The 24,590-nt window shown below is 60.4% G+C and overlaps 1 protein-coding gene across 7 annotated transcripts in view; it reads right to left on the bottom strand.

Moving 5' to 3' along the window:
• PRDM15 (PR/SET domain 15) overlaps positions 1 to 22,948 on the bottom strand; it is a 61,038-nt gene extending 38,090 nt beyond the window's left edge. For 2 of the 7 annotated variants that reach the window (XM_082721669.1, XM_082721671.1), the window contains exons 1-4: positions 3,867 to 8,276; positions 2,896 to 2,941; positions 2,270 to 2,363; positions 70 to 223 (exon numbers count right to left, since the gene is read on the bottom strand). In XM_082721669.1, the coding sequence (XP_082577795.1) occupies positions 70 to 223; positions 2,270 to 2,363; positions 2,896 to 2,932 (285 nt within the window). In that variant the 5' untranslated portion in view covers positions 2,933 to 2,941; positions 3,867 to 8,276. Of the gene's footprint in view, positions 1 to 69; positions 224 to 2,269; positions 2,364 to 2,895; positions 2,942 to 3,866; positions 8,277 to 8,891; positions 9,117 to 22,872 lie in introns of those variants that run through there. The other 5 variants (XM_082721670.1, XM_082721666.1, XM_082721665.1 and 2 more) reach the window with 5 other exon arrangements.
• Between the last annotated feature and the right edge of the window lie 1,642 nt (positions 22,949 to 24,590).

Here is a 24,590-nt window from a genome sequence, read left to right as displayed (position 1 = left end):
ACCATCCATCAGCGGAAGGCGCAGCTCCCCTCGCTGGGGTCCGCTCCCAATGCTGGCCCCGGCCCGTACCTTCAGGGGAAACGCGGATTCCTTCTCCCATTTGGCCACTCTCCTCGACTCGAACGGACCGAACTGTGTTCTCTTGACGAGCTGAGTCACGGCAAACACTCCTTCGGCCCCGTCTTCCAGCCTCCGGATCTCCAGGTTGGAAGGGAGGGAGGACCTGGAAATGGAACGGGAGCCGCGCAGCCCCTGAGCGCCGCTGACTGAGGACAGCCACTCACCCCGGGGACAGGTGCGTAAGGGGGCCCAGAAGCTCACTGTCACTGAAACACCATCCTCGAGGGTGAGAAAGAGCTTCCCACTGAGGACAGAGGGGGTGAGGGCCCAGTGGCCTGGGCACACCCAGCTCCTTACCAGCCTGAGCCAAAGGAGACTGGCCCCAGGGCCCTAGCACGACTCACCCAGATCACACACAGAGGGAAGGGCCATTTACTAAAGGATGTGTTTGACATCCCCACCCAGGAGACGTCGCAGGTGTGGGGCTCGATGGGCCAGTGGACACGAATGGGACTGAGCTCTCACCCCCAGAGCCGCAGAGCCCAGAAAGGGGGGTGCTCCGTGACGAGAAGCCGTGCTCAAAGCACCACGAGAAAGGGGAAAGGGCCACGGCATTCCCGGGGCAGAAAAGGGTTCCCAGCTGGCTGAACGGGCCGGTCCATTTACCTAAATGCTGAGTGTCAAGGATGGGGCGCTGGAAGCGGAAGGCCCACGGGCTGGAACCCCAGCATGACCCAAGGCTTGGGCAAGCCCAACCCACGTCCACGAGTAGGTCAGACACCAGCGGGCCTGGGGCGCAGCCCCCTCCCAGGGCCGAGTGGAGGGGCTCCTGCCCCGGGACCGACACCTGCCACTGTGGGCAACCGGCAGCCAGTGGAGGTTTTGGGGGGAGCTGATGAGATCGCTGCTTCAGGCAAAAACAGTCTTGTAAGAAGGTAAGTCACCGTGAGAAAAAGGCACTAAATAGAGGCTGGGAACACCAGCGGGGAAGCTTCTAGAAAGAGCACGATAATAGCAACGGCGCCACCATGTGGCAGGTGCTGTGCATGACACAATACTGAGCACAAGCGTGCGGGGGACAGGCTGCTGTCCCCACTCTGCGTGCCAGGCAGCGAGGGAGGGACAGAGACTGCCTCGCCCCAGTCCCAAAAGCTGACCACGTGGCTGACCCGGGCTGTGGACAGACCGTCCCTCAGAGGCCTGGCCACGGCCCCTCCAGGTGCCCCGGCCCCCCAGGTGCCCAGAAGGGGAACGGCAAAGCTACCCAGCCTCCTGGTTACAACTGCCGGTGCTTCTCCAGGACCTGGGACGGCTTGGCCTGGCGACCCGTGCTCGCTGCCCCGGGTCCCACGCAGCCCGCGGCGGGCATCTGCCGGACGGCAGGCCCGGGTTCCGGCCATGGGGAAAAGCGAGCCAGCAGTCCGGCAGCTTTGGCCCATGGGCTCCTCCACGGCTGCCGTGCTCGGCCCCTAGGAGCCCTGACCTGGAGCGAGACCCTCCCTGGGACCCCTCGGCACGTGCCCCGGCTCGTCCTGACGGCAGGCTGCCCCGTCCACTGTGGGACGGACTCACGGACGCCCTCCGCACCCTGAGGACCGGCGTGCTCCAAGTCCTGCCTTCTCTGTCTGCAGTTTCCTGCTGTGATGGCACGACTTACAAGAAACATGCCCTTGGTCACTCCCATGTCGAAATCCATTGCCCAGACCGTAAGTGCTCGGTCCACTGTTCCTGAAAACCCGTCAGGGCCGTAAAGGCGAAACGGATGTCTTGTCACTAACAAAGGTGACTTGCAGACCCTACTGGGAGGACCAGCCACCTGGGTAGAGGGGGGAAACCTCCAATCCTGTCCCCACACCCACAGCCGGGGCGGGAGAGGGGCTGGAGGCTGGGTCAGCCGACCGCGGACCACTCGGTCGGTCATGCCTCCCTAACGAAGGCTCCTAAACCCAGGACCAGGCAGGGAGCTTCTCGGCCGGTGAACATGTGGAGGTGTGGGGTGCAGGGGGAGGGCAGGGAAGCGCCTTGCCCTTTCCTGGGACCTCCCTCTTCACGTCAGTCCTGGGGGTGTCGGAGTCATGTGTGGGGAACCCCCATGTGCGAACTGGGCCAGGGACTGTAAAAGACCTCCCCTTCCTGCCGATGCAGGGTGTACGTTCAGACAGCCCCGCTGGACGGGAAGGACCAACACCGGCTCCAGGCGGCCACTCACCGTGCCCTGCTTAACACAAAGGAGTCCTTGACCATGACCACGGGGCCCAGCTCGGGACACTCGGAGTCGTGGTACTGACCGCAGTCCTCACACCCTGCAACAGACGGGACAGCGTCAGCGCTGGGAGGGGGTCGGGACCTCGCAGGCTCCGTGCCCGACGTGGGTGACCCACGGCGCTCCCCACAGACACGGACACGGGGCAGGCACAGCATGTGGCCCCCAGGGAGAGACGTCCACCTGCGGCCCATTTCAGAGTACGCAGTGACTCCACGCTGAAAAGAACAAATTCTTCCCGAGGATACACTAAAACTCATGGATTTAACCTGTTTACCATAAATCGAACGTTTCATAAACCTCCTTGTCAGCCCCCGGGGCTTACTCCTCTGAACCCAGGGCCCTCCCGCAAAGCGCCCTTGGCCCCACGTCCTGAGAAAGACGATCCTTTTTTAAAACCACAGCCCTGCAGCGCTGCGCGCGCAATGAACGCGCTTCCTAGAGCCGGACGAGCCGTTTCAACGCAAAAAGCAGCAGCTTTTCTGGCACGTGGAAACACGGCGCAGATGGGGCTCTGCTGGGACAGCGAGCGCTGCGCCCGCGGCCCCTGAGGTCGGGCCGGAGCTACTTACAGATGAACATGATCTCCTCACTCCCGTCTTCAGCCATTGCGGACACCTGCCGGGAGACAAGGGTCTGCTGTGAATGCCGAGCTTCTTGCAAACGCAGTATTTATTTATTTACAAAAGAACTGGATTTTATTTCTCTTTTTTTTTAAGCTTTTATTTATTTGAGAGACATAGAGAAAGTGATCAAGAGCAGGGGAGGGGGCAGAGGGAGAAGCGGACCCCGCTGAGCAGGGGGCCGGATGCGGGACTCCCGGACCCCGGGACACGACTGAGCTGAAGACCGACACTTCACCAACTGACCACCCAGGCGCCCCCCAAAGCAATTTGTTAAAAGATTTTATTTATTTCTTTGACAGAGAGAGACACGGCAAGAGAGGCCACCTGAGCAGGGGGAGTGGGAGAGGGAGAAGCAGGCTTCCTGCTGAGCAGGGAGCCTGATGTGGGGCTCGACCCCAGGATCCTAGGATCATGACCTGAGCCGAAGGCAGAGGCTTAATGACTGAGCCACCCCAGCGCCCCACAAAGCAATTTTTAAAGAGAAGTCCTGTTAAAGGTTCCTTGAGCTCGTGTGGGGATGTTACCTGGGGGTCTTAAAGGTACCTAGCAGTGGGGTCCCCTTTACTGTGAGGAGGCTGGGAACTTTGAGCTTTTTTTTTTTTTTAATTAAAAGCAATTGATTTGAATGTCCTCTGGATTAGAAAGTCCTGATGAACTCAGACTTTCATCTTTTATATGAGCCACCGGTTTCCATCTGTAAAGCAAATATGTCACCATTTCTAAAAGCTGGGTTCACACTGTCACCTCTGGCTCTCTTTCCTCTGTCACTGGACTGTCAGCTCCTCAAAGGAACTCATGTCTTAGTACGACCTCGGTCTTCCTTCAGCGGCTACCCTAGGCCCAACACCCAGCGCACACCCACGTCTCCTGGAGACCAGAGCAGCTCACGGCGTCGTGGAGGGCAGCGCCCTGCTCACCTCGCAAACCTCTGATCGGGTCAGTCACTTCTGTGTCCTGTTCATCTCGTGAGGCAGGACCCCACCTACTGGAGGGATGATCCGGGTACGGGCATTCCGGGGCCTCGGTTCTTTTACCTACAACATGGAAATAAAGATGCTCGCCCACATGAAAGACCGGGACTCCGAAAACTAGAAAACCCCGCGGAAACACTGAAGAGAACACAGAAGGAACGGCGCCCCGCGCTCACGGAGCGGAAGAGCACACATCGGTACAGCGTCCGCACTACCCACAGCAATCTACGGATTCAGTGCCGTCCCTGTTAACGTACCAACAGCATTTTTCACAGAACTAGAACAAACAATCCTAAAACGTGTGGATCCACAGAACCCCCAAACAGTCAAAGTAATAGTGAAATGAAAAACAAAACTTGGGGCGCCGGGGTGGCTCAGTGGGCTAAAGTGTCTGCCTTTGGCTCAGGTCATGATCTCAGGGTCCTGGGATCGAGCCCCACATCGGGCTCTCTGCTCAGCAGGGAGCCTGCTTTCCCCCCTCTCTGCCTGCCTTTCTGCCTACTTGTGATCTCTGTCTGTCCAATAAATAAAAAGATAATCTTAAAAAAAAAGAAAGAAAGAAAGAAAAAAGAAAAACAAAACTGGAGGAATTGTGATCCCAGATTGCAAGATACACTACAGAGCGGTCACGATTGGAGCAGTCCAGGACCTGCACAGAACCAGACACAGGTCATGGATCGGAACAGAGAACCGAGAAAGAAGCCCACAGTTGTACAGTCAACTCATCTTCAACAAAGGAGGCAAGAACAGGCAAGAGGAAGAGGACAGTGTTATGGAAACTGTCCTCTCGTGCAAGAGAATGAAACTGGGCCACCTTCTTACACCAAACACAAAAATAAACTCAAAATGGATGAAAGGCCTAAATGGGGGGACCTGACATCATAAAAATTCTGGAAGTCAGCCCAGGCAGAACTTTCTCTGACATGGGCCGTGGCGACGGTCTCGTAAAGCAAAGGAAATAAAAGCAAAAATGAACTACTGGGACTACACCAAAATGAAAAGCTTCTGCAAAGCAAGAGAATCAACAAAATCAAAAGGCAACCTATGGAGCGGGAGAAGACACTCGCAAATGACCTTTCCAATGAAGGCTTAGCATCCGGAAGAACGGATGCGACTCAACACCCAAAAAACCAAAATGGTCCAATTAAAACACGGGCAGAAGATTTGAACAGACATTCCTCTAAGAGGACACGCAGACGGCCAACAGACGCACAGGGAGACGCTCCCCATCGCTCATCGTCCGCAAGTCACCTGCCACCTGTCAGGACGGCTGAAATCAGCAGCTTGAGAAATGACAGGTGTCGGCGAGGATGCGGAGAAGGGGGAGCCTCACGCCCTGCTGGTGGGAACGCAAGCTTGGGGCAGCCGCTCTGGAACACAGTACAGAGGGTCCTCAAGCTAGAAGCAGAATTACAGAATTACCATACGATTCAGCAATTCTACTACTGGATACTGACCCAAAGAACACAAAACACTAATTCAAAAGAACACGCGCAGTCCAGTTGTGTTATCTATGATAGCCAAGACACGGGGAGAACCCCAGTGTCCATCAGCTGAGGGGTGGGTGAAGATGTGGTATATACGTTTATACGTGTGTATCGGCTCAGGTCATGACCTTGGGATCCTGGGATGGAGCCCCGCATCGGGCACAGAGCCCAAGTTTCTCCTTCTCTCTCTCTCCCTCTGCCTTCCCCTGACTCCTCTTAAAAGAAAAAAACCCAAAACAAAGTGCCAGGATCAATAACCAGGCTGTTTATTTTCCCAACCACAGCGCAGCCCGCTCCTGGAACACCCACTGAAGCTAAAAGGCATCTCATGTGGCCCTCGCAAGTTTCACATGGGGCTTCCTGGCGGATGGGTACCACGGCTGTGGTCAGCCAGGATGGGTACCACGGCTGTGGTCAGGAGCCAGTCTGGAATGGGGACAGCCTCGGGTCACTGAGCAGGAGGTGGAGAGGGACAAAGCGACAGAAGACACACGTGGGGAAACCCTCACTAGTGCGTGGCTGCCGGGCCCCGAGGTCTACCTGCGACTGGAACCCTCCCCCGGCCGGCACTGGCTCCCAGTGGAGGAAGTTCTGCAAAGGCGAGAGCAGGTCTTTTTTTTTTTTTGAAATTTTTTAGATTAACTGATTCATTTTAGGGGGAGGGGCAGAGACAGAGGAATCCTCAAGCAGACTCCCCGCTGAGCGTGGGCCTGATGTAGGGCTCAATCCCAGGACCCTGAGATCATGACCTGAGCCGAAGTCAGGAGTCGGATGCTTGGCTGACTGAGCCTCCGGGCGCCCCAGGGGCAGGCTCTCCAGAAGCTGCCCAAAGGACACGGGGTCCCCAGAACCTGTTGGAATGGGCGAGCGCAGACGAGGGCGACTGGCTCGGGCAGGACTTGCAGAAGCCTGGCTGGGCCCACGGAGCCTCGGGGGGCTGCCTCTGTTCCGCACCCCTCCAGGGAGGCAAAGCTGACCATCTCCTGCCCCTTGAGCGTCCCCAGAGAAGTGGCTCCTCCAAGCACAAAGCTGGGAAACCCGGCTGACTCTCTGAGCCGCGGCCACAAGAGGGAAACAGGAGGGGCAGGAAACAATGAACGTTTAGCCTTCTACCGCCGCGCGGTGGGTGTACTGAGACACGCGTGTGCCGGGAACGAACGTCCCTCCTTAGTAGCATCTGATCCCCGAGACCCATCCCCTAAAACGGCTCTCTGAAGCCAGGAAAAGGGATCACAGCCACCCCCACACAGCAAGTAAGGCCTGAAGGAAGGGGGCGCTTGACATCTGTGCTGGGCTCGCAAAATCCCCTCAGCGCTCCGACGGTCCCTCTGCCCAGGGACGCCCGTCCTCTGGACATTCGCAGCACGCAAGAAATCCCAGAACAACGGATTATAAGTAGTGTTTTTAGGGAAAAGAACCCAAAAGCCTGTAAGCGAGAGATGTGGCGATTTCCTGGGAAAAGTCACCTTAGGCTGTGGGTTCTGCAAGGGTGGTCCCCTGCACCAGCACCGGCAGCACCTGAGAATTTCTCGGGACTGCAGATTCTCGGGCCCTTCCCAGACCTGCCGGAGCAGACCCTCTGGGATGGTCCTTGCATGCCGCCCTCCCAAACCCCAGGTCGTTCTGCTGAACCCCATGTCTGAGCGCCGCTGCCGACCCGCCCATCTGTCTGGCACAGCGACCGGAGCCGACGAGCCACGGCCGGGGTCACGGGGGAGCACACCAATAGCCTCGGGAACCAAATCTCCACGAACGGCAGCTGGGCTCAGACCAGGACCTGGCAGCCGGGGGGCGATGGGGCGAGGGCCGTTCTGGACAGACGCTCTCTGTGGGGACTGGAGCTCACAGGCAGGCCCCAGGGATGACTCAACCCTGAAAAGGAAGAGTTCCGGGAGGACCCAGTCCACCCCGACGCTGCCAGTGGTGAGGGGGACAGACCCACAGGTCAGCGGAAGCCGAGAAGCAGACCACGCAGATAGGCTCAGCGGGCTTTCGCGGGGCACGTAAAAGCAGCTCGTGAAGGAGTAGTGCTGGGGCAAGTGGATTAGGGGACGGGTCAGTGAGCTGTGCGTGACGTCACATCTCACACAAAATTAACTCCTAATGGGACCTAGACTTCAAACATAAGATAGTAACATTTTTTAGAAAAATATAGGAGAAAATCCTTGGGATCTAGGGTAGGCAGTTTTTGGACTTGTCACCACAAGAATCCTCTAGAAACAGAAATTTAATTAGACTTTATCAAAATTCAAAAATTTTGCTCTACAAAAGCCCTGGTGAGGAGGGCAAGAAGACCGGGAGGCATCTTTGCGAACCACACACCCAAACCTTGAACGTGCAGAGAACTCTCACAACCCAACAGTAAAACACAAACCAGACAATCAGTAAATGGGCAAAAGACCCGAAAGACATTTCAGCCAAGAGAATATACAACTGACCAGCGCAGGAAAAGGTGGCTACTGTCATCCTCCGCCAGGGAAACGTGCTCAGCACGGCACCGGGACACGGCGCGCTCCCGCCGGAGTAGCGCAGGAAACCCCGGGCACGCGTGGGCGGCTGGCGGAGCAGAGACCAGGGTGGTGTCTCTTGTGACCTGCAAGCACGTGGCCTATGACCCCACTGCTGCAGTCGGGGGCGCCTGCCCCAGAGAAATGAACACTTGCGTCCACACAAAAACCCGCACACCTGTTTGGAGCAGCTCTACTCACACAACAGGCCAGACGGCTGGCCCCCAACGGGTGACCCCGGTCCGTGGTCCAGAGGGACCCACACCTGGAAGGCTCATCCGCGATGAAAAGGAGTGAACCACTGATACGCTTGGGCTCTGGGGAACTCTCCAGAGTGGTGCTAAGAACGCCGGTCCCAAAACGTCACCCTGAAATGTCGCGACACATGGATGGGGCCTACAGTCGTGGCTGGCGGGGTGTGGGGGAGACGGCGGGTGAAGCTGTAAAGGGGCAGCAGGGGGGACACCTATGGGGGGTGGGATGCTCTGTACTGCGCTGTGTCACTGTCGCCGTCCTGGACGTGACCCCGCACTGGACGCCTGCAGGGTGTCACAGTAGGGACCTGGGCAAAGAGCACGGGGGATCACGGCGCGGTCCTTCCGACGACTGCACGGGGATCTACAGTTACCTCAAAACTGAACGTTCAATTAAGAAAAGACACGGAGGGGCTCCTGGGTGGCTCAGAGGGTTCAGGTCTCTGCCTTCCGCTCAGGTCATGATCCCAGGGTCCTGGGATCGAGCCCCGCATCGGGCTCTCTGCTTAGTGGGGAGCCTGCTTCCTCCTCTCTCTCTGCCTGCCTCACTGCTTCCTTGTGATCTCTGTCAAATAAGTAAACAAAATCTTAAAAAAAAAAAGAAAGAAAGAAAGAAAGAAAGTGCACAAGCAGCGGGAGTGGCGAAGGAGAGAGGGAAGCAGGCTCCCCACTGAGCAGGGAGCCCTGATGCAGGGCTTGATCCCAGGAACCCTGGATCATGACCTGAGCTGAATTCAGGAGTTGGACACTGAGCCCCTCTGGGAGCCCCGTAGAAGCGACGTTAAGCACAGTGTTCGGGTTGGGGCCAGATTCCGATGAAAACAGCGTGGGTGGCTTTCGCTGGGCAGCTGGAAGCCGGAACTCTGGTCTCTGAGCACACTGAGGGAGCAGCACGAGAGGTTCCCAGCGGGCTGGGACCGTGGCTCCCGTGAGGCTCCTTCTGCAGAGCTGCGGACCGAAACACAAACTCAGCCCTGGGGCCGGAGCCTGGCCCCTTCTCTTTCCGCGCACTACCCGTGGGGATTCCGGGACAGGGACATGGGGCAGATCAGCCGGGTGATGGGTCCGCGGGGAACGGGGTCTGCCAGCCGGCCTACCGGCTGGAATTATCAAATTCCTCACGATAAAATTACCCGTCAATGGCGTCCACGCACGCTCGTCCTGTGCCTCCTCTTCCACTTGCTCTGGCCGTGGACAGGCATCTTTTCTTCACCTCACCTGGCTGGTCACCTGGGCCTCGGCCAGCCACTGTCCTCCCCAGCCACTCCCCCGCGGGGGGTCCTCCTCCTCCCCATCTAGTCTGGGCTCTCCTGGGGCACAGCCCGCGCCCCTTCTCGCCGCTCCTCCGGAGGACCCCTCCCCGGGCAGCCACACCTGCTTCCACGCCTACGTGCAGACCATCGGCGGCTGGTGCTGCTCCGAGGAGTCGGATGCGGATGGCCAGCTGCCCCCACACCTTCGCTTGGAGGCCACAAGCAGCCGGACATGCCAGAAGCGAGCGCCGGGCCATTCCTGGCTTCCCTGCCCAACGGGGCCCTCCTGGGCCGCCCACATCTTAGAACACGGTGGTCAGAGACGCACTCGGCCCGCCCGGGGCCAGCGGCCCCACACACCCTACCTGCAGCCTCCGTGGACCACACCCCACCTCCTCCCTCCTGGAAGGCGGCAAGGGCCCCCGAAGACTCTTCCTGCTCCCCACCCCCGGCCGGCCTCCACTTCCCACGCTGCAGAGGGAGCTTCATTGAGAACTGGGACCCAATCATATCGTCTGTCACCCTGAAAGCCGATGGCCTCCCACTGTCCCCGGGACAGAACCAAGCCCAGCAGGCTCCTCTGCCCACCCCCCCCTCGCTGACCTCTTAGGCCTCTGTGGCCTCCCACTAGTTCCCAGAAGCACCCAGCGCCTTCCTGCCCCCGGCCTCCCACAGGCTCCTCCCTGCGCCTGGAGCCTCCGCCGGGCTCTGCCGTGGGCTCACTCCTACTCCTTCTTCACATCTGAGCTTAATTGGCACATCTTCAGGGAAGGGTTTCCTGGTCCCCTGTCCAAATTAAGGCCTTGTAACACGTTCTAAAAGCACCCTGCAATTTTCCCTTGCTGCAACTTTGACCTTACAGTGGTAATCACTTCTGTGTTTCGTTTATCCGGTGACCCTACAGGATCCACAGGGCAAGAGCCATCGATCGGCCGTGCTGGGGCCCGTGCAGGCCAGGCCCAGGGAGGGCGGCAATGCTGACGGGGCCATCTGCTCCTCCACGTATGTCCCTGCATGTACCCCCACCCCCGCTGGAGACCGAGGTCCCCTCCACGGAATCGTGCTGCCTCCGCCGTTTGCTTTCCCTGGAGACCCCCCACCCGTGCAAGCCCCCCGGCTCCTTCCACAGAGCCCAGGCTCACCCTCCAGACCTCTCCCTTCCCATCAACTCCCCTCCCCGCTGAATCCCAACGCGGGGTTGACCTTCTTATTAAACAGTTGTCTCGGGTTGTCATAGATCGTGGCCAGTGTCTGTGGGCTGTCTGTTGGTTTTTCACCCCGATTCCCAACAGAACCACGATCTTCCTACTCTCTCCCTTTTGAAACCCTCACGTCCCTGGTGCGCCGCGCCCCACCAACAGTAAGTCTCGGTGTCTTTCCCCTGGGCTCCTCGGTGCCGCCAGATAATTCAGAGTTGGTCGGAAAGCTTCAGATGCCTCATTTGTCAAACTTAGGACGGGAACTTCAGAAATTGGGGTAGATTAGTGGGAAGACCGGAAGAGACTCCCCGTGTCCCCATCCAATGCTTACCCCACTTCCTCCGTGTTTCAGAGCTCCTGCTCCTGCCAGCCTCAGCCACCCACCAGCCAGGACCCAGGGCCCGCCTGCTCCGTCCCCCGACACAGGCAGGCCACGAGGCCCTTCCCGTGCGCCGTCTGGGGCGGTGCGGGCCTGGCCTTGCTTTCCCGGGGCTCCTGCCTTCCCCCTTCCCTCTCCCTCGGATGCGACCCTCTCTGTAGGGTTTCCAGCTCCACGCACTCGAAAGAAAGTCTGAACAGATAATCTGCGTTAGCGAAGAAAGCTTGCAAACTGTGATGCCGTCACAGGAAATGGAGGCTTTTCAGGACGGCAGCTGGTGCCCGTGAGAACATTCCAACGGCTCAGACGGGGCCACATCCGTCCCTTGCCCCAGTATCCACTGGCACCGCCGGCGCCGCGTGGTGAAGCTCTGCTTTGTCTGAGGCAGCAGAACAGGTATGAGCCTTCTCCCCTGCCACCACATACGACCCGGCAGGTGCCCCCTGTAGCCCGCTGGGAGGAAGCCTGGAAGGGCCGCGTGTGGGACCCGGGCTTGGTCAAACCAACGGCTCCTCGCCCTCCGCTTCTGGGGAGGGTGCTCCGGCCCCCAGGGAAGCCCTGCATACGCCTTCCTCAGTACGAAGGGGGAAAGGTCTGAGTGAGGTGCACCTGCTTCACCTGCAGTGATCAGGCAGCTCTCCGCCACCAAGGTCAATCACAAGATCACAATCCGCCTGGGACCCAAGCCCGGCTGCAGGAGGGCACCAAGCCAGCCACATCTCCCCAGTGGTGGCCACTGGTCTCCCACGGGGCCCGAGCCTGGCTGCCTCGGGCAGGTGGGGAGGGGACCAGAGTTCATTTCCGTGGTGACAAGGGTTCACAGCCAGAACTCTGACATGCGGGGAAGACGTCCCACCACTGCTCTCCACTCAGAAAGCCCAGACACCTCATCGGGCTACTCTGAGATTTGCAGGAATCTTCTATAAGGACACAGCACGGCTCTACAGAACCCCTGCCATCCAGAAGCTTCTACAGCCCGCCCTTAGGGAAACACCGGCCTGGAGAGGGGAGAAGCAGCACAGGCCACACAACTCAAATTCCCTCAGGAGGACAGGTGTGGACGCTTTTTACGAAGACTGCTCTGTGCGGGTCTGACTACTGGAGGCTCCTCTCGCCGGTGGGATCTGACAGGACGTGTCCTTTTGTGTCTGGCCTGTGTCACTAGGCTCGATGTCCTCCAGGCCCCCCAGCGGGGCAGCGGGGGTCAGAATGCCCCCCCTCCTGCGGCCTGGCACCCCTCCCCTGCGCAGACCGGCCACACCGTGCGTAGCCCTTCACCCGCCGTCGGACACGGGGCTGTTTCCACCCCTCGGCTATCGCGAATCCTGCTGCCGTGAATGCGGGGTACAAGCGGCTCTCGGAGTCCTCGCTTCCACCCGTCCGGGTGTGGACCTGGACACAGAAGTCTGGATCGCAGGGGGACTCTGTCTCATGGGCTGAGGACTCGCCATACGGCGCCCACAGCGGCTGGGTCACCCGAGGCTTCCCGCTGCCCCGCGCCCCCCCACGCCTGCTGTTCTGCTCCTTTGTTTTTGCAGTCACCATCCTGGTGGGGGGGAGGTGGAGAAAGACCATCTTTTAGTGGGACCTACAAAGCCCCGATTCAGAAAAAGCAACCCGGGTGGAAGTGTTGCACAACGAACACATCACAACCTGAGAACGCAGGCAGCTAAAAATAACTCCGAGAAGAGGCGTTTTCAGGGCCGCCGGTGACGTAAGTGTGAAATGAAGATTCTCTCTGGTTTCTTGGCCTGGCGGGGCCTTCCCTGCCCCTCCCGGGACCAGCTATGTGACAGGTGTCGGGGGAGGGTTCCGGAAGTGAGGCGATGGCACACCGCGAGTCCGTTCCCGGCTGGGACGACGGACTGGATCCAGCCGGCCTCGCTCTCCAACGCAAGTCTCGGGGGAGCCCCACGCCCCACGCCGGGAGCGGTTTGTGTGACATTCTGAAATAATTATAGAATCACAGGAAATTTCCAAAAGAGCACAGAGAGGCCCCAAGCACCCTCCACGCGCACTTCCCCGACGGTCTGGCTTACGTAACTATGGGGGACGGCACGGTTCCCACGAGGCCACCGCGCGGAGTGCGTCCCTGTCGCTCCGTGCACCAGCACCACAGCTGCAGCTCTGGGTGGCCTCCCGCACCATCCAGATGCAGGAGGACTGCTCCATCCGGAGAAGACCTTGCCACTGGGCCCCCTCAATGTCACGCCCCCTCCAGCCACCCCTGACTTCCAGCCACCTCGAAGCCAGTCTCCGTCTCTGACATGCTGTCGTTTCAAGGGGATCATACGGACAGAATCGTGCATGACGACACCTTCGGACGCTGGCTTTTTTTCACTCAGCAAAATGCCCCAGAGGTCCATCAGGCTGTCACCGGGACAGGGCATCCCTGTGTGGGGCTGTAGCACTCAGAGGCAGGGGTGTGAAGCGGTTGGTTTAACAGTTGCCGTGCCGGGGGACCCCCGGGCTTTCCCCCACTTGAGGCTTTTGCTTATAACGAAGCTGTGAACAAGCGTGCACGGCTTTGTGTGGACACGGCTATCACCTCCCTGGGATCCATGCCCTGGAGTGCGAGGGGTCAGGCCAGGTTGCCGACAAGTGCACGCTTCATTGACTTAGAAGCTGTCACAGTGTTTGAGAGGCCCAGTGTCTCGGCGTCCTTGCCAGCGTCTGGGGTCGCCACTGGGTCTGACCGGAGCCGCCGTCACAGACGGACCCGGCATCTCCCGGGGGCTTCCCTTCGCACGTCCCGAATGGCGAAGGTCACTGGACACCTTCTCGCGGCCACTCTGCCGTGCATATCACCGCATCGCTGAGTGCCCCCTCAGACCGCCTGGGGTTCTCCCTGTTGTATCTCGAGGGTCCCACGTATCTAGCCCCTTCATCAGAAACGTGGCTCCCAGCACTTTCTCCCTCCCTACAGCTCTGCTTGGGATCCTCCCCACGGGGGCCTGGCCCAACGAAGGTTTCTCACGTGATCAAGCCCCACTCACCGACCTTCGCTTCTGTGGATTGTGTTTCTGGTGTCCTGGCTACGAGCTTTCCCGGGAGAGCGTTCCACTTTCACACGTTAAGCTGCATTCTCCCACTTGAGTTAATGTCTGTGTAGGACGGGATGCCGAGGGTCATTCTGCCCACAGACGAGCAGTGGGCCGGCACCACGGAAACATTTCTGCGCCTCTGCCCAGAACCAGCTGTCCCTACTCGTGCGGCTGGACGTCTGCCTTCTCTCTCCTGTTCCGCCGCCCGCCGCGGTGTCTGTCCCCGGCCAGCACCAGGCCTGGCAGACAGCAGGCAATGCTGGCGGAAGGACCACGGTTTTGGAAAAAGTCCTACAACGAGGTAGACTGTTTCCTCTCACTTTATTCTCCTTCGAGATGGTTTAAGCCATGCTCATCCCTTGACTTTCTATACAAACTTTTAGAACAACCGTGCCTTTACCTACATCAAGTCTTGCTGGAATTCACACAGGTAATTTTGGTAACGTTTTAGTTAACAGAATATAACCAAGATGTTATCATTTCAACATGTAATTAATATAAGAATAATTAATGATTTTTTTCATACGTATACCCTATCTTCACTCAGGTCAGCCATTTCAAGTGCTCAGCCCTGGTCTAGAGGCTCAGGGAACATTTTTTAAGCAAGAAGGATGTTTTCCACTGGGCCCATGTGCCATAAAATATTAAAAGCTTTAAGGGAAAAATGATGAAAAGAGAAAAGCAAACAAATGAGCCATCTTGACAAACGTGTGCTGCAGAATGTTCCTGAAAGACGGGTCTTGGGTGGGGTGTGGACCCCCGGGAAGTAGCAGGTGGGTAGAGAGGAATTGTGTGGCCAGTAAATTGGTGAGACACTGCAGATTCCCAATCTGGAGTCCTGATTCACAATGGCACAGTAAAGGCCCTGAGAAGTCTTGTAATAAAAAATCTGCTGGAAAGTGTTTAGCCCAGCAGGGTCTGAGCTTATCTGGTACACTTGTGCACACACTGTTTCATGTGCTCGAGAACTGCAGCCCAAAGCACAGACTGGGTGTGCCAGTGCAAGGGAAGGGGTTGGTCCTACTTCAGGGCACAGGCACCAGGGACCAGGGTGTGAGTCTGGCTCTGCCCTGTTCTGGACGTCAGATACCTCCGTATTAGCTATTTCCTCTCCTGGGGCCTCAATTTCCTCCTTTGCACAACGAGCCCTTCAGCCCACACAGGTACGGCTTTGAAATTCTAGCTCATCGTGACAATCCCGTAAGACAATGGCTCCCTAGCACTTTCCACGGCACAACCCCACGCCTCCCATGACCCTGCCTGCGTCTGTTTTCCGGAAACAAGCCTGCGGTGTCAGAGAGAAGCAGCACGATACGGCAGTCACGCCTGCTTGCTTAGTTCAAACCCGTGAACTCGACATCGACAATTCTGTGCACCGGTTACAGTCCCCAGTGCTTTCCAACCTTGTCTCCCATCACACGGGCCTCCGCTCCGGCCCAGTGACGTGACGGCCCAGAGTTTTCCTTTCGGGACCTTCCCAGAGCCTCCCTCACCCGCCCTCCCGCCAGCCCCACTGCCTCGCCTCTGCCTCCTCTCGGTGCATCTCCCCCTCCCTCCGGTGTGGCGTGCGTGCTCTCTCTGGGCGGCCACCGCTTTTAAAGCCCCAGGCGGCCACCGTGCATACCCATGCCCCTTTCTCCCACCACTGTGACGCCACCAGGAGGACCGAGTTTGACTGCCACAGGCCACTGGACAGCTGCGCACCGCCCGCCCGGGGCTCCGTGACCACTCGGGGAGTGTTTCACTGCCTGGAGACTAACTCCCGAGAACCGCTTCACCCGCCCGCTGGTTCCCGCTCCGGAATCTGCAGGCTGACAGGGGCTTTCAAAAGCAGACGTGGGAGGCCAGTCCCTCTCTGTGTGTCTCTGTGGGATGGACACGGAACATGGGCCTCTGCTGTGGCCACAGGACCTTATCAGCAGCTTCCTGACTTCAGGATGGCCCCTGTCCCCCAACAGGTACTGTGTCTCCAGATCTGGGACCAGGAACGTGGGAACAGGAGGGCACCCCCGGGGGGGCATGGCACATACCCAGGTGACCTGTGGGAAGAAAACTGTCCCCCACCTAGCTCAAGCCGCCTCTCAGGGCGGGGCCCTTAGATGATGGAGCACCCAGACCTCTCACTCCCGCGTCTTGCTCTTGTTCTCATCCTAGGTCACTTTCCCCTCTATTAAAGTGAACAGTTGCAGGGCGCCTGGGGGGGCCCGGTCAGTGGCGTCCGACTCTTAAATCTCGGCTCAGCTCCTGATCTCAGGGTCGTGGGATTGAGCCCTGCGTTGGGCTCTGCGCTCAGGCAGGAATCTGCTAGATTGTCTCGCCCCTCCGCCCCCTCCCGCTCGCTTGCGCGCGCTCGCTCTCTCTCTCTCATAAATGAATCTTAAAAAAAAAAAAAAAGGAAAAGTGAACAGCTACAAGCCATACACACACCATGGAAGCCAAGAGACAACCGCTCTGCCTGGTTTCCTACGGTGCCTCCCAGGCACCTGTCTCCTGTCTTTCTGCCACATCGGCCTCCGCGTCTGGGAAGGACGGGCTTCGCTGAGGCCCCGGGCGGCTCCCTCTGGGGGCTGCACCCTGAGTTCTCACGGCGGCCCACTCTGTCCCCCTCCCAGCACCCCCGACGTCATTTTGGTGAAGTCAGTGTGTAACATCATGACATGAATGATCTGAAACACCAGCGACTGCACCGACTGCTTGCTCGAGCACATTTATTATTCACACACTTGCAGTGTGACCTGTAGGCAGGTAATGATTTACTTTTTCATATCTCCTTAGTTCTTATTATCTGCACACACTCGGTCACTGGGTACGCAGGTTAGACTTTGTTATTCTGTGTCAGTCACGTTGTGCGTGAGGACCTGGTGCACTGGTTCACGTGGGTGTTGTGTGTGCTGGTGTGTCGGTCCCGTGTTACGTGTAGCTCTGGTTGTGTGTAGAGGGCGGGGGTCTTGTCTCTGTAGGTGTTGTGTTTTGCTGTTGTCGGCAGGCCTTGTGCTGTGCGCAGATCTGGTTGTGCGTGCTGGTGTGTAGACCTCGTGTCATCTGTGTGTAGACGGTGTCGTGTGGGGCTCGTGCTGCGTGGTGGTCCCATAGCGTGTGTACGTGTGCGGACGCTGCTGGTGGCGACGGCGCTGGGGCCAGGTGCTCTTGGCCACACCCCCGTGTCCTGCAACGGCTCCTCCCTGCGCTATCCGTCTGTCCGCCCTGGGGTCAAGCCCTGGCCAGGGTGCAGGGGGCCCACCCGCCCCGGAGGCTGGACACAGGCTGGGGCCGGGCGCGTCCCTCCGCGGTGCCCGGGCTCGGGTGGTGAGCAGCTCCGGACTCCTGGGCGCCCTTGTCTCCGCCCTCCGGTCCCCTCTCTCCGTCTGGGGCGCGTCCCTGTGGTCGCCTCGGAGGGCTGCGCTGGAGGCCCATCTTTTGAGAAGCCTTGCCGTGTCCGCAGATGTCTTATTCACGCCTCCGACGACAGCTGGTCTGCGGGGCCCGTGGTCCTGTACACTCAGGCCGGGAAGGCGGGACGTCCAGCGTCACAGGGGAGGGGGGACACCGTCCCCGCTGGCCAGCCTCTGCCCCCAGAAACTTTCAGACCTTCTGCCTCCCTCCACTGCCCTTGCGCATCCCAGCCTGCTTCAGGGCTGAGCGCTGGTCCCGTGTCCCCCGCTCCCCCCGCCGCCAGCGGGCAGATTTTCTCGTGTTCCTTCTTTTACAGTTTCTCCTGTTTCTCTCCCTGAACCCCTTCCTTTCGTTGGAGACAACATCTGTATCTCTGACGTGCGCATCTGGTTCTTTAGGAGGATTTCTGAGCAACGAGGGGAGACAGAGGTCTGCACTCTGCCCCCCCAAAATGTAAACCAAGGAAGTATGGCTTTTCTTGTGCTGATCAGAGCCCCCCGACAGTGGTCTTTCTGCACACGCACGTTTCTATGTGGGCGGCTGACGCTTTCCAACTGGGCCCCCCTGGGAGCTCTGGTGATGAAAAGACCCTCGGGCATTCTCAGCAGAAGGTGGGGGAGCTCCGGGGCCACAGCGCGGGTCCGGGAGGTCAGGCGTGCCAGGGGGAGGGGCCCCCGGGGCGCGCGGAGACTGAGAACACAGAATCAGTGAGCGGGATGGACGCGGCCGGCTCAGAACCAGGCCTCTGCCAGCCTTGGGACTGACGTGGTGCTGAAGTCACTCCTGTGTTTTGGGTCACAAGGAGATGCAAATGTACTCTGAGTACTCTGCGTGCTCTAGCCTTACGCAAGGCGACACACGTGGCCCGCTCCTCCTGTAAGAGTCCTTGTCCTGCAGGGACAGTCCCAAGGGCACTCCTTGTTGTCCTGTCCCCAGAGCGTGAGTGGACAGTACGGTCCTGCTCCGTCATCCCGAGCACCAGCCCCACGCAGACCACAACAGGAGGACCCCCGACTCACGGGGATGGTGCCTCCCACCGCATCAAGGGCAGACGGCCGTCGGACAGCGGAGTTCCGCGGACGCAAGTGACCCAGCAAGGCTCACGGCTGTGAGCTGGGGACGCCAATCACGTGAAACACCAAAAATCAACCAAACAAGCCGGTGACCCCCGGCACAGACCAAGCAAAGAAAGGCATCATCTCAGAGAAATCCAAGTTTCATTTTGATGGGAGTTCATGGAACTGTGACCCCGCGGGCCCCAGAAGGCTTGGGGGAGGGCCCAGGGTTGGGATTCTGTGGATTTTAGGAGAGTGAGAGGCCTCAGCTGGGCCCCCAATTGTGACCTGGAGCTGCCCCTCTGCGCCACTCCAAGGGCTCCTCAACACCCCAAATTCTCCACGGCCAGCTTGCAGCCTCTGTGACCCTTGCTTCCTGTTCCAGAAACTCTCTGTCCTTCTGTCAAAGCCTACCTGATCTGGAGGACGTCATCCAAAGGGCCCTCCCTTGGGGACGCCCTCCTGGCCACACCCCTTCTGCCCCCCAACAGGCCACGCCCCCTTCCCCCTGAGAGACCCAAGACCACCTGCGCCCTCCTCAGCACATACCTCTCTCTGCAGCAAGTTAGGGCCCTGGACCGTCCACACCAGCCTCAACCAGAGCTCACTCAAACCTGTTTTCCTTACGTCAGCTCCCCTGTGGCTCTCCAGCCCTCCCTCTGGAAACTCCTACTCTCCCTTAGTTTCTCTGGGGGCACGTTCCTGAGCTCCCCTCCCTTCCTGTCTTCTGTCTAAATCCACCCCCGGTGGTGGGGGGGGGTAACCCAGGCTACCCCCGAGTCCCCTCTCCCTCCAGACCCAGCACCTACCTCACACCCGTGTCCCCAGTCCAGACTCGGTCCACCCTCGGCCCCGGACCCCACCTGATGCCTGGTTCCAGGCACCGCCGACCTCTCTGCCGACCCACGCCCTACACGGGAGCTGACGGCTTGAACGGCTCGCCCCTAGTTTTCACAGCTGCAAGGGACATAATTTCCAGCATATTATAAATATTGGCTTCTTAAAATAAAACCGTTAGGTCACTCTTCTAAACACGTCTATTGGAATCGAGCGCCACAGTGTGACATGCACAGCCATCTGTTTCAAGGCACGGGCACGAGCTCTCCCTCCGCAGTCGGGAAGTTCACGGCCCTTCCTCGTCTGGGATCTCCACGCCCCTCCCTGCTGACGCCAAACCCCAGCTCCATCTTCCTGCCGAAGCCCACCCTGCCAGGATGCGAATCCGTTTATGCACATAAATCAAGTCAGCATTGATCCTCAGGACCAGAGCGTGGGATCCTTTCCTCCGGGTGGAGCTGGCACTGCAGTCACTGGAACCCCGCGGACCGAGCTATGACAGCACACGTTCCATCAACTGTCCTCTAACGGCCTTGATGAGGCTGAGGCCCTTCCCCAGCGGCTCACCTGTCACGGACACGCGCTTGCAGCTGTTCCCACTCTCCGCTGCTGTCAACGTGAGCGCCGGGAGCCTTGTTCTGCAGACGAGTGACCAGGAGGGAGGTAACGGCTGTTACCGCAGCGTCTCCCGCAGCCACTCCCAACGGCCGCTGTGACCCTCCACAGGTCCCCACCAGCTCCACATCTGCTGAAAGCCTGAGGTCTCTTACCCACAGTGAAGCCACAGCCCCCACACCCACACATCCGTTGTTTCCTGAGGATTCTGCACCTGGGGCCGCGGCCCAGCCCAAGAACGGAGATGGGGTTGCCTGTCTCAGAGTCTCCCGGACTCTGAGTGGAAGGTCGTTCCTCGGGATCAGAGTGTGTCGGGGAGGTGAGGACCCAGACTCTAGGCCCTGAGCAAGGGTCTCTCTCACCCCAGAGGGGTGGTTAGAAGATGCCGCTGTCTGCGGGGCCGATTCCCCCCCATCAGCACCCCATCCTCCCCGGTCTCCACCCACCTGCGCCTGCAGCTCCGCAACGGTCCCTCCAGTCACCCACCACATTTCCCAACCAAACCCACAGCACAGCCTCCTGGCTCTGGATGTAACTCTGTCCTGGTTCCTCCTTTGCCTCCTGCTTCCACCCTCTTTGTAATTGTCAGGCCCGGATTCCCCACGAGGCAAGGACGGGGTCATCGAGAAAAAGACACAGATCCTGTTCCACTCCTGCCCAAAGACCGTCGGTGGCATCCGCTGGGCACTGGGGGTACACGCTGAACGGTGGATAGCCCAGGTGGCCCGGCTGTGCTTTCTCCCCTCAGTCACACTGCCCGGCTCACCCTTGGGCACACAAAGCTCGTTTCCCCCCAGGCCTCTGCACCTGCCACTCCCCTGCCCACGACACTCTCACCCCAGACCTCTAGGAGAGCTTTGCGGCACTGATCTGAGCCCCGGTGTCCCCTGCTCGGACAGCATGTGTGGCCACCTCCACCCACACCCAGCGTCCATCTGCCTCCTGTCCCCTACGTGCTCTAACTGTGGTCCACCTGACCAAGTTCAGATTCGACTGTTTCAGTCAATGCTGCCCTCCCACCAGAATATCAGACCCAAGAGACAGGGCCTTCTCCCCTGTTCTCTGCAGTGTCCAGCATATGACAGGCCCACACCGAACAAATATTTGTGGAACGAATGGCCAAAGGGACGAAAATGCACGGCGTGAACTGCTGGAGGTGGGCAGGGGCGGGTGCCAGCCTCCCCTTCCAAACCCGAGGAGGAGATTGGGAAAGCAGGGAAGCCGTTGCTGAACCAACCTGCCCTCTGAAATCACGCGTTATCAGAAAAGTACCTTAAATCTCCCTTAAGTCTGCAAAATGGGAGGAGTGTTCTCTTGCTGGCTTCTCCCCGGATAACGATATCAAAAGAATGATAATGAGAGGTTGATCTGAGGCAAACAGAGCTCTTTCTCAACTATAATTACTCCGAGGAAAGGTATTAGCCTTGGAATTGGGGTTGATTTTTTAAATGTATTTATTTGTCTCCTGGGAAAGAATAACCATCCTTTCTGCTTCCAAAATAGAATATACCATTAAACCCTCTGTTGGGAACTTTTTCTGCCAGAAACATGAATCAGAGAAGTCAACAGGGAGAGCCCCATAAAGGAGGCCTTTGCCGGTTCTCCCTTTCCACACCCACACCCCAGCTCTCCGACTCAGCCATTCACCGCAAAGCCCAGAGGTCAAGGAAACTCGGAGAAGCTGCGTGGACAGGGAAGCCGCGGACAATGGGAGAAGGTGCGACTGGGAAACAAAGTATCCCGGGTGCTGTCCCGGGACCGAGACACTTGTCACCGCGGCTGGGAAACAAAGTATCCCGGGCGCTGTCCGGGGCCGGGGCACTTGTCACTGCAGCCGCTGCCTCCTGGCACCTCTGGGGCAGTTCTCCCCCCCAGGCCTGTTAAGGCTTATCGGGAAACCAGGTGCTTCCCTACTTTCATCCCAAACGCGCTGGGGCGCCACGCGGGGCCCCCGATGGACCTGGTGCGTCCGGACTTCGTGCAAGTGGCTTAAGCAAAGGTGGTTCTGTGCGGGCGCCGCGGTCAGCGTCTCTGATGTCACGCTTGTTTCTACCATTTTAACGTGGGGGGAGGTCGGGGCTATTTCCGCGCCTTTGCGGGGAGGAGCCCCCTCCGCGACTTCAACAGCGTCGCAGAGGCGAGCCCCAGGCTGGGGCACCGGCAGGTGCGCGTCCCCCACGCTGGCTCCCCACGCCCGACCCCCGCCGCGCACCTGCCCCCGTCGCGGAGGCCGCGTGGCCAGCGCCTCCGCCCGCGCCGGCCGGGCCTCACCTGCGCGACCCGCAGCCCCTACCTTGCGCAGCCGCGCCCCCCCCCCCCACCCCGGGTCACCGCGCACGGGCTCCACCCCCTTCCCCGGCTGCCCAGGGGGTGCAGGAGAGGGGGCGGGGCGCCCCGGGGGGCCGCGGGAGCCCCGCCGCCCGGACCGCGGGTCGGCGCTCCTAACCGCCGGGACGGGGCGCCCCGGGGCCGAGCCCGACGACGGGGACGGTGACATCACGCCGGGCCGTCGGCGGCGAGGGCGCCCGGGGGCGGGGAGCGCGGGCCGGGGCCGGGGGCGGAGGAGCCCCCGCGCCGCACCCACGGGCGAGCGCGGCCCACGGCGGCCGGGCGGCTGCGGCGGCGGCGGCGGCGGCGGGCGGCGGCGGGCCCGGAGCGCGCGGGCCGCGGGGTGGCGGGCGGGCGGCGCGCAGGGCGATCCCGGAGCGGCTCCGCGAAATCCAGCCGGGTTTTGACTCCGATCGCCCACGGAGCCCGCAGCCGGCGAATGTAACAAAGAACAGTCGGCATGGCGGCTGGACCGGGGCGGGCGGCGGGCGGGCGGGGCCGGGGCGGCGGGCCGGGCGCGGGGCGCGGGGCGCGGGCGCGGGCCGGGCGGGGCCGGGGCGGCGCGCGGGGGCGGCGGCGGGCGCGGGGCCCCGGGCTTTACCTGCCTGTGGAATGTGCAGAGCGGGCTCGGATCCGGACTCCGGGTTGCGATCCGCTCCGGAAACTGCGCAGCACCGGAAGCCGGGGGGCGGCGGCGGGGCATTGTGGGAGTTGTAGTCCGCGGGGCCGAGGCGCCGGCGCGGGCGGCGCGGACGGGGGCCGACGGAAAGCGGCGGCGCGGACGGGAGCGGCGGCTGCGGACGGCGTGGACCGACGGCAGCAAGCGCGTCGCCGGCGGTGTGGACGGGTAGTGGGAAAGCGGACCGCGCCGGCGGGGCAGTGGGACGGCGCGGGGTGCGCACCCGGGAGCGGGCGGCGTAGACCCACGGCGACCGGCGGGTCGCAGGCGGTGTGGACGAGGAGTGAGAAACCGCGCGGACCGGGAGCGGCGAGGCGCGGGCGGTGTGGACCCGCAGCAGGCAGGTCGCAGGCGGTGTGGACCGGGAGTGGGAGAGCGGGTGCCGCGGGCCCGGCAGCGGGCGGCATGGACTCGAGAGCGGTCAGGCGTGGCTGTGGGGGGCACCGAGGGCGAGGGCGCCGTGGACAGAGCAGCAGGGAGCGGGCGGTGTGGACCGAGAGTGGGAGAGTGAGTGGTGTGGCTCGAGTAGGGGGGAAGCGGGCGGTGTAGACGGGAGGGCGGCAAGCCGGTTCTGCTGTCGCTTCTGGACGAGTGCCGCGTCCTGACCCTCGAAGCGACAGGCGCCGGTAGCCCCTGGCCCTCCAGGTCTCTTGTGGCGGCCGGGGAGCCTCGATTTCCTTGGGGCATGGGAGAGGTCGGGCTCCCCGCGGGCGTCGGCGGTCTGCGGCTGCATCGCGGGTGACCCGGGAAGCGGCGGGTGCGGGCGGCGTCCTCCAGTCCGCCGGGACGTGCAGGGGAGCCGCCCTCCGCCCCCAAAGCCCAGCGGGGACGGTTGGGCACCGTGGGCTCCCGAAATCCACCGCTGACCGGTGCCGTGCGGCTCCGGGGAAAGTTCGGGACCGGCACGGCCCTGGTCAGGGCAGCTGTGAAGGCCACGCTGCCCCCTGGGGCTGTTTCTGCCCCCGCCTGTCCCCCCGGCTCCCCCGGCCTGCGAGGCCTCCGGGCGCCCTGCCTGGAATGTACCTGCGGCCGCCGAATGCTGCGAATAGAAGGGACTGGAGGGGCCCTGGAGCGTCGGGGCGCAGGGCCGCAGAGCCGGCCTCTCCGTCTGCCCGGCGAGCTCCCGCAGTGGAGTCCCCGAGGGGAGAGCTGTGGGGATGGTTTGCCGCCGGCATCAGGAAGTCACAGGAATCAGCAGGAAAAAGCCCACCGTGTGGGAAAACGGACCCTTCCTGGCAAGGGACATTGGGTGCTTCTTAGGCATCAGCAAGGCTGTGCACTGTGCGGTCAAGAGAGAAAAGGCAACATTGAGTGCGATCGTCTTTACCTGTTATGTTAGCAAAGATATATTTTTTTTAAAGCTTAATAGCATCATTTTGAAGAGACTGCAGAAAATAAGGTGTCGCATCCTTTCCTGGTGGGAGACTGATTCGGTATAGTCCCCATCTGGGCCTTTTGTTAATGTGGAAATTCCAAATGCATAGAGCCTCCGCCGGGCAGCCCCGCGAGCTGGATTATTCAACAGCCGGAGGAACTTGTGTGGACTGGTGTTAAGTGAAGACCCATCCGAGGGGCCCCGCTGTAGGGTAGAAGGTTGGGCAGGTGCGGGGGAGTCTCGGGCTGCTGGGGCTCGTGGGTCT

Source organism: Mustela nivalis, assembly GCF_964662115.1.
Source record: "Mustela nivalis genome assembly, chromosome: 1".
In the NCBI taxonomy this organism is placed as follows: Eukaryota; Metazoa; Chordata; class Mammalia; order Carnivora; family Mustelidae; genus Mustela; species Mustela nivalis.
This window is presented reverse-complemented; position numbering and strand designations above follow the sequence as displayed.